Source organism: Sycon ciliatum, chromosome 6 (genome assembly GCF_964019385.1).
Source record: "Sycon ciliatum chromosome 6, ocSycCili1.1, whole genome shotgun sequence".
Taxonomy (NCBI): domain Eukaryota; kingdom Metazoa; phylum Porifera; class Calcarea; order Leucosolenida; family Sycettidae; genus Sycon; species Sycon ciliatum.
The window spans coordinates 21,717,115-21,730,192 of record NC_088648.1 but is presented as its reverse complement, the minus strand read 5'-3'; the positions used below and the strand labels follow the sequence as shown (position 1 = coordinate 21,730,192).

The window sequence follows — 13,078 nt, the reverse complement described above, 5'->3', positions numbered from 1 at the left end:
CATTGTTAGGCTAACTAAGGGTTGGGGGCCAGTTGTGTTTATTAGTTTGACTTTGACTGAACACATGTTCAATGACAAGGAAGCGAATGAGGTCCAAGTAACCCATGGGAAAACTTGGAAAGGTGACACAGATGAAAAGAAAATTATTGGAAAAATTATGTCATTGGTGTAGTGCGCCGAGCCGCCGACGCGGCATGGCCCTGGCGGCTGCTACAGCACCGAAACGACGAGCGGCGACCGTGACGGCACCACGGTCCAAGAGCATGAAACGAGGAATAGTCTGGAACGAGGAAGTCGAAGACGGTAAGAGACCTCGGCTTGCACAACTCATTCCTCCCCGCCCCCATTGAAATAAAACACTTGCAGGGGCGTGCTCGGCCCCCCAACTAGGGGGGTGCACGGGAGCCGAGGGGAGCCCCCCCCCCGGCAATTTTCTGCAATTTGTTTGCAACCTTTCTTGAATTTTAGAGCATATTTGCATACATTACAATTGCAATTACCCAGATTGAAAATTTTTGGGGGGTGCACGTGCCCCCCGTGCCCATCGCCGAGCACGCGCCTGACTTGCATGCGATTGAGGAGGATACAGTTCTTGCATGACAGGAAAGGAGATTGAAGAAGGTCACGAAGACGACATGTATCTACGGTTAACGCGTTGGGTGCTGCACCCAGTACCAGTGGCGGCAGTGCCCGCAGTGTCAGGGCGCGGTCCTGGGACACAGTTGCTCAGCTGCACCCAAGGTTTCCTACTTACTGTCCATTCAGAAAAAGATGATATCCTAGCTTTTGGCCATGAATGGGTCATAACGAGAATAGGATGTCAGCCCGGTTTTGCCCCCAAAGCACTGAATTGGGGAAATAAACATGAAAATCCAGGCTGTTCTCTGCACTTGCATAACAGTACATTCGCCGTTCGAACCACAGTTGAGGCACCTTTTTGGACCCTTTTTCAAGTTTCGAATCTCGCAGCACTGCACAGTGTACCACAAAATCACGAAAAATCACCAAACACGGGAGCTCTCCAGAGCCAGCGCTCGTCTTTTTCTGAATGGACTGTGGGCCGTGCAGTACATCTAACATGGAGAGAGTGGGCAAGACTAAAACATAATGGGGTTGGGGAACAATGCATGTGCTGGTGCCATGCTGCAGGGAAACTCCAGCACATCCGCAAAGGAACTGGAATTATACTTCAATACCGGGAAGAATGCCGGGACCTGCTCTACTTCATCGTCATCTCTCACAGCAGATTATGTTGGAAATTCTCCCAGTACACTAGCATCCATCTTCATGAGAAATGAGAAACTAGAAACAAAACAAAAAACTTTGAGGGTAAGTCGTACTGTATCAATTTTATTTACCGTATTTTCCCGAATATAAGTCGACTTCGAATCTAAGTCGACCACCCCAAAATCCAGGAGTCAATTTCATGAAAAAAAGTTTTTATAGCTCTATGACACCCACACATAAAACATGATGAATTCTCTGCGAGGAGAGATCATCATGCCAGTAAGACAAAATCTGAACAATCTGAACAAAACCAGTGTCATTCAATGTTCACATGGTTTGTATGGTAGTGCATTTTTGTACGGACACTCCAGTCACTTCATTTGTTGTGCCAGATTCCCGTATGTAAGTCGAGTTCCGTTTGTAAGTCGACCCCCAGCTTTTGACGAAATTTCTGGCGCACAGAAGGTCGACTTATATTCGGGAAAATACGGTATTGCAACATCTCAAGACGCAGTGGACACTCCGGTCAAATTGAAGAGAGTGGGTGATAGCCAGCCACGGCGATAAAGATTAGTATGGGTTAGGAGGGGAAACGAAAGATCTACGAATCGGTATTTCGGCCCTGAAACGCCCTTTGGCACAATTAGATCTCATCAGGATCACTCAGCGCATTCAGGAACCCATTCAAGAATAGGCCGAAGAGTCGATTCGAGAATAGACCGAACAGGACTTGAACCTGGTACCCTCCGTTTATCTACTATGATTTTAGACCACCCCACTATGCCTGTCTACCCATAGAATTATCTGCCATGTACACGCTGTTTTGTGACCTGTCCATTTTCCCTGTAGCATACCGGTTTCAGCTGGCTGGCTTTCGCGATGCCACCGAGTATGAGCATTTTTACGGTGAAGATCTGGTAAGAGGTTTCGCTGATATGGTGCTTTGAACTTCACATATAGTCAACAACAGCAACAACAGCAACAACAACAACAACAACAACAACAACAACAACAACAACAACAACAACAACAACAACAACAACAACAACAACAACAACAACAACAACAACAACAACAACAACAACAACAACAACAACAACAACAACAACAACAACAACAACAACAACAACAACAACAACAACAACAACAACAACAACAACAACAACAACAACAACAACAACCAACAACAACAACAACAACAACAACAACAACACCAACAACAACAACAACAACAACAACAACAACAACAACAACGTCGTGCTAATAACTCGTGCTAATAACAACAACAACAACAACAACAACAACAACAACAACAACAACAACAACAACAACAACAACAACAACAACAACAACAACAACAACAACATCAACAACAACAACAACAACAACAACAACAACAACAACAACAACAACAACAACAACAACAACGTCGTGCTAATAACTCGTGCTAATAACAACAACAACAAAAACAACAACAATTGCCGATGGTGCCATCGTGAGAATGAAGAATTCACAACAATATCTCTTAATGGTCATTGGCCATCGCGAGAATAGAGATTTGAAAAACAACAACAACATACGTAAGAAAGTCCGTTGCTCCCCACAACCAAGCTCGTACTTTCCCGCCAACTTTACTTGACACTTGATCCCAAGTCCAAGTCAAGTCGGCGGAAAAGCGAGCGCTCCAGTGTAGGGAACAGCCAACTTTCCTATAAAAATCAAAACAATTAAATTATCATGGAAGTGGCCACCACATCGTATTCACATAAAGTATTTTGTGGAGTATAAACCTCACCCGGATTTTTTGTTACGATGTACACACATCTACCATGGTGATCACTATCAATTTGAACTGATTATATCCACAAAGAACGATATAGGGCTTGAACGTGCTACTTTGAACTACATGGCAACCAGGCTGTTGTCATGAGAACACTGACTTATGGATCCAATCAGTCGGATCTAGTTTTGGCTCATGGCCCGGACAACAGTCACACTTGCATGCAAAGGGGGTCTACAGTATTTTCAGAAGTATACGCCGCACTTGCGGTATGAGCTGCATCTAGATTGTTGTCACGAAATACTGACCTCTATCCTGCTCATGACGGTGAATTTGACCATCGTGGCATAAGCCACACCGACTGGTTGTGGTTACAAGTACATTACTGGTGTTAAATAAATACCCTACCTACCAATATACTGTACATAACATTGTACTTCGTTATGGTCTCGCAGTGGATCTGACTTTGAACCAGAAGTCGTTATTTGCTGACTCCAGCCTGATAATAATTATCACTTTCGAGCCATATTTGACATGGCAGATGGCATGTTGATCTTTTGAAATCTTTTGTAAGCTGAACGAATTTATGCCTTGTAGCTAATGATACTTTTTCTCATGGAGTGCTGACCACCAATTTGTGGAGATTGTGAACTGGAAGGTTGATGGCATCTAATTGTAATGTTTTGTACTGTTACACTGTTTGAATGCACCGTGCAGTCGAACATACACTAGTCCCTATGGCACCATTATTAAAAGTTGTTTTCCTCCATGTCGTCTCTCTACCTCCTCTCTCTCTCTCTCTCTCTCTCTCTCTCTCTCTCTCTCTCTCTCTCTCTCTCTCTCTCTCTCTCTCTCTCTCTCTCTCTCTCTCTCTCTCTCTCTCTCTCTCTCTTCTATCTCTCTCTCTCTCTCTCTCTCTCTCTCTCTCTCTCTCTCTCTCTCGCTCTGCATGTTCCTCTTAGCCGGATCGCTGGCCCAACGGCTTGGTGAAAGTCCTGAAGCTGAAGAGCGGCTACTTCTACTGCTATAACCGCAATCGTGAGTGTGCCCACAAGGACATCCACTGCACCAAGATCTACAGCTACTAGGTGCACGATGTACACATGAGCTGCTTGTGATCAGCCATGCATGACTTCTGCACCTTGTCAACTGTGACCATGAAGGTGACAGGTGAGAATAGTCTTCCGCTCGCGCGCTCCAGCACTCTGCTGGTCCCGTTAAAAAAAGTTCACTTCAAACCTTTTTCAGTACGTCGAGCCTGGCCGTCTCAATTGCAAGCTCCCTCGATGTACATCAAGCCTGGCCGTCTCAATTGCAAGCCCCCTCAGTGTATGCAGGTCGACTGGAGTAGGGATTATGAAACATGTGAAGGGCAGAACTGATGCCAGACTGACGTGTGCTCAGATAGAGAGGCGTCACCTCACATGAATATCCTCATCAGTTACTCCATGTTGGATTGTATACGCTGGTAGCGTCATGCTATTCTCGAGTACAGTGCTTTTCTTGTAGCTCTACTGTAGCCAGCATGTGTATGATATTCTCGCACCTACTTTAGCTAGCACGTACTCGAAGTATGTGATAATCTCGCATGCAGTTACTTGCTTATAAATCTAGGTCTAATGCAGCTAGCACTTTCAGTGTATAACGCTCAGCATATAGCAACGGACATCGACTTTTATATTCTTGCACTAACCCCCACCACCACCAGGGGGACTGCCAATACATCATTATAGCTGCTGCGGTTGTTTCCTTCCATCTCTTCACTTGCGAGTGCTTCGTTGTGAAGGCACTGCTTGTTGATCAAGTCTTGAGACTTTCTACTTTGTATAATGTGCTGTGTGTAATGCGCGGGTTTGATAAATCTTCCCCATCCACGTCTTTGGCTTTTCATCTATTGTGGTGACAGTACTCATCTGTTTCCCTTGATAACGCCGCACCTTTTTTTCTTTTTGTCACATGCACGCAAATCCTTTCTGTATGCACTTGTCAGATCTCTCTCTCTCTCTCTCTCTCTCTCTCTCTCTCTCTCTCTCTCTCTCTCTCTCTCTCTCTCTCTCTCTCTCTCTCTCTCTCCCTCCCTCCCTCCCTCTCTCTCTCTCTCTCTCTCTCTCTCTCTCTCTCTCTCTCTCTCTCTCTCTCTCTCTCTCGCTCGCTCTCACGCACGCACTCTCTCTCTCGCGCACGCGCGCTCGCGCACGCACTCTCTCTCGCTCTCGTGCACTCTCTCTATCTCGACCGACCGACCAACGTAACATAATTCTCAAAGTGATCCTACTCCTGGCTGGACCAGTGTAACGTTACCATTATGCGTACATGTACGGTACACATCTGCACGCACACACAGAGCCAATTAGTCAGTTCTTCAATTTCTAGGAAGGAAGTAATGTGGCTGCTGACCAATTCAACCTCTGGGGTTTTGTCAATCACTGACAAAAAAAGACTATTATGTACACAGTTATAATGAGTATGTATGTGTAGAGAGCTGTTGAGTTTTAGAACTAATATTCTATGTATATAATACATCATATCCAATCCATGGACAGCATTCTATATACATAATATCTATATAATCATAATATGCCTCCAACCCAATGTATAATATGTACATAGACAATAAGCATTTCAGGACAGTGCCTATGTAGAATGATGGCCTGAAAGAACTGGACACCAAACACATCATGCATATGGGTCCCCAGCAGAACAGGGTATGCATGTGCAAACAAAAAAAGCAGGATCACAAAAACACACACAGTGTGCACCAGTTGTCTATCACATGACCTAGCCGCAGCAGAATATCTACGTTGTACACCGCCTTGGCATACATGCATGTAGAAGCCGATCGATCACTGGCGTTTACAAATGGTCGGGTAGCTGAAGAGTAGACACTAAGTGATCAAAATCGAGTGCAATAAGTGTATCGCCATCCACCATCAACTGCCATGTAATGGATGTACTGGATGACAAGACAGAACGCCGGCCTATACACGTACTACAATCAACACACATCACACCACCGACCCATCTATCATCATCATCTCTATAGTGCACGGGTAACATTATAGTGTTACCCACAGCAGCAACTACATCACAATGTAATAGATCAAGAGTCTTAGGCACGTCCACTTTGATCTCGAGCCATGATGGCATTCGCAGACTTTCCTCACTTACATCCAACTTCATGATTGACAAATGCGCACCATTGCGGTCGCTCCTTGATATCACAAACAGAGTACTGTCAGTGCTGCGGATGCTGGCCGGCGGCTCCGGCATGCTGAGCGGGTCCAATTTTGCCCATACTGCACCATCATGTCTGGTATCTAATGAAATAACTTCTAAGAAATGATTGCACCATAAGCATACTATTAGAAGCGCTGACTGGGTTATAAATACATCCGCAAAAGGCTTGAAAGATGTATTCATACTCGTATCTTGTACTGGGATACAATCACATTGTATTTCTCTAGCACCACAGTTTCCCTGTAGATCTACAACATGGATCTTAGGGATATACCTATCACTGATACTTGTACTTGCAAAGTACATTTTTTCATTGTGAATGCAAAAATTCCTGCATGACCGAAAGTGTGGGTTGTCAATGGCGATTACTCTTGTCCATGCCACCTGAAGACTTTCCTTGAGAGAATGAGTAGACCGGTAGATCATTGGTCCTTCCTCCTCTTCCTGGCACACAATGTAAGCATGCCCATTGTACATGGTACAACGATGAAAACCGTTCCAGCTACCAGGTAGACGGCCACGAAAAGACCACTGCAGAATATCAAAATCGGAAAGGAATAAAGGGTTTAAAAAAAGTGGACGGAGCACATTTTCCAGCACAGCTCTGATCAAGATATGGCAGGCGTTTTCAGACAGGGTATGCTACTTGCGAACTACACCACTCCTCACTGCAAGTTGCAACTATACCTAATAGTGAAGAATATTGTGCATTGTGTCTTTTGCCCAAAGAGAAATAGAGAGTGGAGCAGACGAATGCTAGTTAGGAGGAGGAGGAGGTGGGGGGGGGTTTGGTTGATTGGTCTTTATCATTTTTGTCTCAACAGTACATTGGGTGCACAGGGATGGGCATTATCCATTTCAGTGACAGGCCAGATGCACGCGGTTGGCCGTGCCATTTTCATGAAAAATCTGATTTTTTCAAATTAGTCGTATCAACTCAAACCGACTTGTTGTCCTCCGCTGGCGTAGCTTGTGCTGCTGTGCCCTGTTCAAGCTCGACATCGACATCTCCGATATCCTCAGGGCCGTCCAAGGCGGCCACAGCAGTAGGTACGGCATCGACCAAGGCAGACTCGTCCGCAAAATTTGTTCCGTCACGATTGCGGACGGTTATGTCCGCATCCGAGTCATCTCCTTCACTATCGCAGCTCCAGTCATCACTGTCCCAGTCCATGATGGACTGGAGCACCTCTTCAGCCGACATGCTACGACTCGCCGTGTCTGAGTGACAGCTATAGAGACCTAAAGTACGTTCTGTCAATCTAATTGTTTCTGAATCGAAATATGTTTTTCGCGCTCGCGCTTTGAATGTATGCTCCCGCGTCCATACTTACTCAAACACGGCGAGTGAGGTCTTATTCAGTAGGGGAAAACCGCTAGTTTCCCCTCGAAGAGCCACAATCGGCCAAGCTAGATCATAGTGCATGGCCAGTGAGATATAGTAGTGCGCACTACGAGGACGAGATATCTCGTCTTTGGCCAATCGCGAGGGGGTCTGTAGGACGAGTAATCTCGTCCTTGGCACTGAATGGGTTAAATTTCTATTTCTCAGAGTTCAATGAAATACAACAGCGCACCATACTCCACGTCAAATGTTTCAAGGGGTACATGTCCCTTCCCCCCCCCCCCCCCCAACCCCACACCAAACAGGACCAGACCTAAATCTTTCCTTGCGGTACCCATGATGTTTGCATCTGGTCTCTTCTTACCTGGGACTTAAGTTGCGGCCGGAGAGACAGCTCATTGTCAGCTCCCTGGATTTCTACTGCGTGTTCAGAATTGGCAGAGACATGGGTTGAAATGGCCTCTTCAGGATCTGCAAGAAAGGAGACAAAATAAGAATTGAAAAAAAGAATGGCAGGAAAACAGATTCAAGCCTGAGGCATTTCTCTGCACTGTCCCGATGTCGCTACCACTATTCCGTACTGTGATGAAAACACCGCTTTTTTTAGGTACACAACATTCTGAACTCTCTTGCTCGAAAATGCTGTTTGTGACAGACCCAAGTGTTGGCGTTCCTGCCGAGTGACTTGACACTTGACTGACAAACGATAGCCGTTTTAAGCATACCAGGAGCACGTCGAACCTTCCACTCGGCAAACCTGCAAGAAAGTACCACTCCTTGCTCAACGTGCTGCTCGTGTGCTCCAGACAGCAGCAGCTGTTGGTCAGCCAAGTATCAGTTATTCGGCAGAAAGCAGCAGCTGCAACATTCCGAGGTGCCACTTTCTTGAAACTACAATGTAAATGAAAAACCAAGATAATTTGACGGTCCTGTGAAATTCCCACCGGAGCGACATGAGGGAGGCCAGAAAGAACAGCACGTGTATTAAGCCTAGCGAACACACACACATACACACACTCACACACACGCGCGCACGCACGCACGCAAGCACACACACACACACACACACACACACACACATTATGTACACATGTGCATTGTGATAGACCAACGTTTATCACAGCCATATTGGTGCACTTACGATCAACGTGAGCAGAGGTCGAAGTTGCCTTTCTTGCCGCTACACCTAAGAAGACCGCAAGAGGAAAGGCAAAGCATCAATTTACAACTGCAGGGTCACTTGTTCTCCTTACATCTTAGGTGGCATTCGTAGAAGCATTCTTGCAATGCTATGCGCGATACAACATGGTCTGCTACACCGCAGTGCGATGCATACTCACAAATTACCAATAACAGAAGTAGACGACGCATTGCTGACGTGCCTCAAAGCTCAAAGCAAATGCGTACGTTACTGTGGCATTTGTGTAGTCGGGTACCACTTGTACAAATCTGCAAGCAACTCTTGAACATTTTGTACAACTTTGTTGCAAAGGTCAAAATCGTACATCGCATCGCATGTAGCATCGCGAAAGTTGAGCCAAGCAGTGGCAAGCTCAACTTCTGAGATGGGCCAGTTGCGACGGCTGAGTGAGCTGTGCGATCGGTGCGTTTGCGAATTTCCTGGTTTCGCGGCTGTCGCATCGCGCACCGCATCGTAAAATGCTCCTGTGAATCCCGCATCACAGCGAGTGACGTTGCTGGTGCTAAGGGCCGGGTTCCACTGCGGCTCCGCTGCTCCGCGGGTTTTGGCTGCATGCAGCGGAGCAGCGCTGTTACACTGACACTCGCCATTCGCGGTACCGCCGTCGTGCTCCACGTTTTTTGATGACGTCTCACCTGCCTGCGAGCGCGAAATCAAAAAATCCGCGTGTTCTGGCATGCGCAACGAACTAAAATTTGGATTTTAAAATTTTCCCGTACAAAACAATGCAAAGTACAGGAAACAGGTCGAGCCCCGACCGCGGCTCGCAGTTTTTGATCAAGAATCGTAGCGAAAGATCGCAATGAGCCGCGGCCTCGCTGCTCTAGCTTGAGCCGCGGTCACTATGGTAATGATGACGTTTCGAACCGCGGATGACGAGCAGCGGAGCCGCAGTAGGACCCGGCCCTTAGATGCAAGAGATTAATATGCATTGTGCATTTTGATGGACCAAGGCTTCATCACAGCCATATTGTTGTACGTACGGTGAACGTGAGCAGGGATAGAAGTTGTCTTTCTTGCCGACACACCTATGAAAGACCGCAACAGGAAAGGCAAAGCATAATTTTACGACTGCAGGGTCACTTGTTTTCCTTACATCTTAGGTGGCATTCGCAGAAGCGTTCTTGCAATGCTATGGCCCATACCATTGCATTTTGTTTTGTGAGTATGCATCGCACTGCGGTGTCGCATATTGGGTTGTATTGCCCATAGCCTATGCGCAAAACAACGCGATCTGCGACACCGCAGTACGATGCATACACGCAAATTACCATACACAGAAGTAGACGACGCCTTGCTGACATGCCTCAAAGCTCAATGCAAATGCGTACGTCATTGTGGCATTTGTGTAGTCGGGTACAACTTGCACAAATCTGCAAGCAACTCTTGAACCTTTCGTACAACTTTCTTGCAAAGGTCAAAATCGTACATCACATCGCATGTCACATGGCAGAAGTTGAGCCAAGCAGTGGCAAGCTCTACTTCTGCGATGGGCCAGTTGTGACGGCTGATTGAGCTGTGCGATCGGTGCGTTTTGGGAATTTCCTAATTTCGCGGATGTCGCACTGTGCATTGCATCGTAAAAATGCTTCTGTGAATCCCACATAACAGCGAGTAACGTTGCTGGTGCTGAGATGCGAGAGATTCATATGTCCCCCTCCTCCCCCCCCCCCCCTCCCCACGCACACACATCACCTTTATAGGGGAATACCCTCCACAGACTTGCTGAAAATTCTACTTCCAGCACAATGGCCTCGGGAGGTTCAGCACAAAGGGAGGCTTTTCTGAAGGACCACAAGTTCATCAATACATGCACCAAACCGTCCTCCGATTATTCCCATGCGGCAAAACGCACTATTTCTCTTCATTGTGGTCCCAGTGACATTGCCAAAATGATACGGCGTTTGTGCTTTTATAACACGATGTAAATATTATCGCTGATGCACACCGGTTCTCAACATAAACAGCAGGACCCAATGGACACAGTACACGCAACACAACCATAAAACAATGGAATTGAAACTCACCACCAAGAATCTCAGGCAGTGCATTCAAGCATGCTTCGCCTTCATCGAAGACGAGCTTGGTCAGTGCAATCACTGCACGCTCAACATCCGGTTGGTCAGCCACAGCGACAGACAGCTCATCCTGGTCCAAGGACGGAAATCTCCCGGAGAACTCTTCAACCAAGCGCTTCTGGTCGTCAGGATTAATACCTGGACAAGAAAGCAAAGAGATTCGGACCTTTTGCTCCAGAGGTAAATTGAAGCATATCAAGGAAGCTGTTTGGTTGTGAAAACTACTTCGTTCTGTCAAAAGAGTCTCCTAGAAAACTTGTGTGCAGACAAACATCATGGACCGAAACATGCCTGCACCAACCACTTTCCCAGACGACAGCCAGTCGTCTGTTGACTAGTGATGACCTCCCTATCATCATGGAACTAAGGCTTAGGAATTAACTGACTACCCTATCATCATGGGACTAATGCTTTAATAGGAGTTGACTCGCTGTATATATGGGACTAACGCTTAGGAGTTGACTCGCTGCTATCGGTGCATTCCTAGTATTTTCCTACTGCACCAATCCGTCTTACCTTCGTCACTGCATGCCGTGGGACGCAAATTGAAGACTACTGCTGCGTCCACAGTTGACACTTCGAGAATGTGCAGACCAGCGAGCAGGCTAGATTGATCCTTACAGAACTCCCAGAGCCTTGCATGAGCCTTGGCAGACATCTGTACTAACACCGCCGTGTCTCCACTCTCCCCGTGTACACTGTCGGCGTGGATACTCTCATCACCAAGGAGATTACGGAGATTACTCACGACACTTTTAACGAAACTCGGGACCGTGTGATTATATTCACATTCGATGATGAACTTCACTATAGACGACCTCTGATCTGTTTCAGAATAATAACAGTGCATATGCATGCACAGTGACACATGCACGTTCACGCATGTACACACCCATCGAGTCAGAGACCGAATAAAGAAGAAAATGGGAAAGTTCGACTTAAAGGGGTGATTTCTTTTTCATGCAAGTACTTTGAAGTAAGCTTGGAGTGATAGCAATGGGTAACCCTGAAGAGTATTTAGGATGCGTGGATAACGAATGAAGGATTGGCGCATCCCCTCAGCACTGGTTTGTACTGTTAATATATGGAGGATACTATTCACTCCTACTCTAGCACTAAAATTAAAACTTCGTTAAGAACAAGATGAAGCTTTTGTACATGGACAATCGGTGTGCAGGACAGACAGGACACATACTGAATACTATCTGAAGTGTACGAAGAGTTGACAATACACATTAATTAATGTATGCTCCTATGTATTAGGTAACCTATGCCTGTTTGCTGTTCACATCTGATCATTTGGAAGCGTGTTTTTATTGACCACGTAAAATGATGATGCAAAGAAAGAAAAGGAGACCGGAAATATGATGCTGGGTGTGAGAGTGGGAGTGTGTGATCACTTGGTCACGTGGCCAAACAAAAATAAGCTTGCTTCGGGTTGGCAACCCCCCCCCCCCCCTCCCTCCCAAAAAAACAGACTCGCTCGGTCGGGGAAAAAACATTTTTAGGGCAAATTTTTGGTTGCTATGATCAATGATCCTGATGCTTAAATCATATGTGACGGGCAAAAGCATAAACATACAATCATGTACTGTCGCGGACATGGAAATCCAGTCGATTGACCGGGGCCGGGGCCCTCTGCACCTACAGAACGTAAGTCGTTGCATGCAGTGCACAATCATGTTGATCCGATGCGACCAGCAGCAGCGATATGTGCTACGGCTTCTTGGCCAGCGCCCTGGGGCCGCTAGACGTGCGACCGGATTATCCATGTCCACGACAGTACTTCAGTGATGCACATGTATAATAAATCACATGGTATAGATCAATGTCACAGTTCACTGACTGTACTCATACAGACTGTGTACTCCTTACAACCTGGAAGTCCACCTGTACTGGATGTCTAGTACTGGATGTCTAGTACTAGATGTCTAGCACTGGATGTCTAGTACTGGATGTCTAGTACTGGATGTCTAGTACTGGATGTCTAGTACTGGATGTCTAGTACTAGATGTCTAGCACTGGATGTCTAGCACTGGATGTCTAGCACTGGATGTCTAGCACTGGATGTCTAGTACTGGATGTCTAGTACTGGATGTCTAGTACTGGATGTCTAGTACTGGATGTCTAGTACTTGATGTCTAGTACTGGATGTCTAGTACTGGATGTCTAGTACTGGATGTCTAGTACTGGATGTCTAGTACTGGATG

The 13,078-nt window shown here is 46.3% G+C and overlaps 1 protein-coding gene and 1 long non-coding RNA gene across 2 annotated transcripts; one reads left to right on the top strand and one right to left on the bottom strand.

Moving 5' to 3' along the window:
- The first annotated feature begins 2 nt into the window (after window positions 1-2).
- LOC135819677 (uncharacterized) lies at window positions 3-4,885 on the top strand. The gene is made up of 3 exons (XR_010553952.1): window positions 3-303; window positions 2,077-2,144; window positions 3,970-4,885. It is a non-coding gene; the product is annotated as an uncharacterized LOC135819677 (long non-coding RNA).
- Window positions 4,886-5,361: 476 nt separating this feature from the next.
- Window positions 5,362-11,886, bottom strand: LOC135819671 (uncharacterized). Its single transcript, XM_065332921.1, has 6 exons — window positions 11,385-11,886; window positions 10,818-11,006; window positions 9,774-9,818; window positions 8,731-8,775; window positions 7,954-8,060; window positions 5,362-6,775 (listed from the first exon to the last, which is right to left on the bottom strand). The coding sequence occupies exons 1-6, from the start codon at window positions 11,722-11,724 to the stop codon at window positions 5,861-5,863; spliced, it is 1,641 nt and encodes a 546-aa protein (XP_065188993.1). The 5' UTR covers window positions 11,725-11,886; the 3' UTR covers window positions 5,362-5,860.
- Window positions 11,887-13,078: the final 1,192 nt, after the last annotated feature.

Excerpts from the sequence above, each read along its gene's own strand:
- LOC135819671 (XM_065332921.1), bottom strand. The coding sequence starts at position 11,724 with ATGCATATGCACTGTTATTATTCTGAAACAGATCAGAGGTCGTCTATA. Across the intron at positions 8,776-9,773 it reads TATCCCTGCTCACGTTCACC|GTGTAGCGGCAAGAAAGGCA; the intron begins GTACGTACAACA and ends CGGTCTTCTTAG. Across the intron at positions 8,061-8,730 it reads GACCTCTGCTCACGTTGATC|ATCCTGAAGAGGCCATTTCA; the intron begins GTAAGTGCACCA and ends CCTTTCTTGCAG.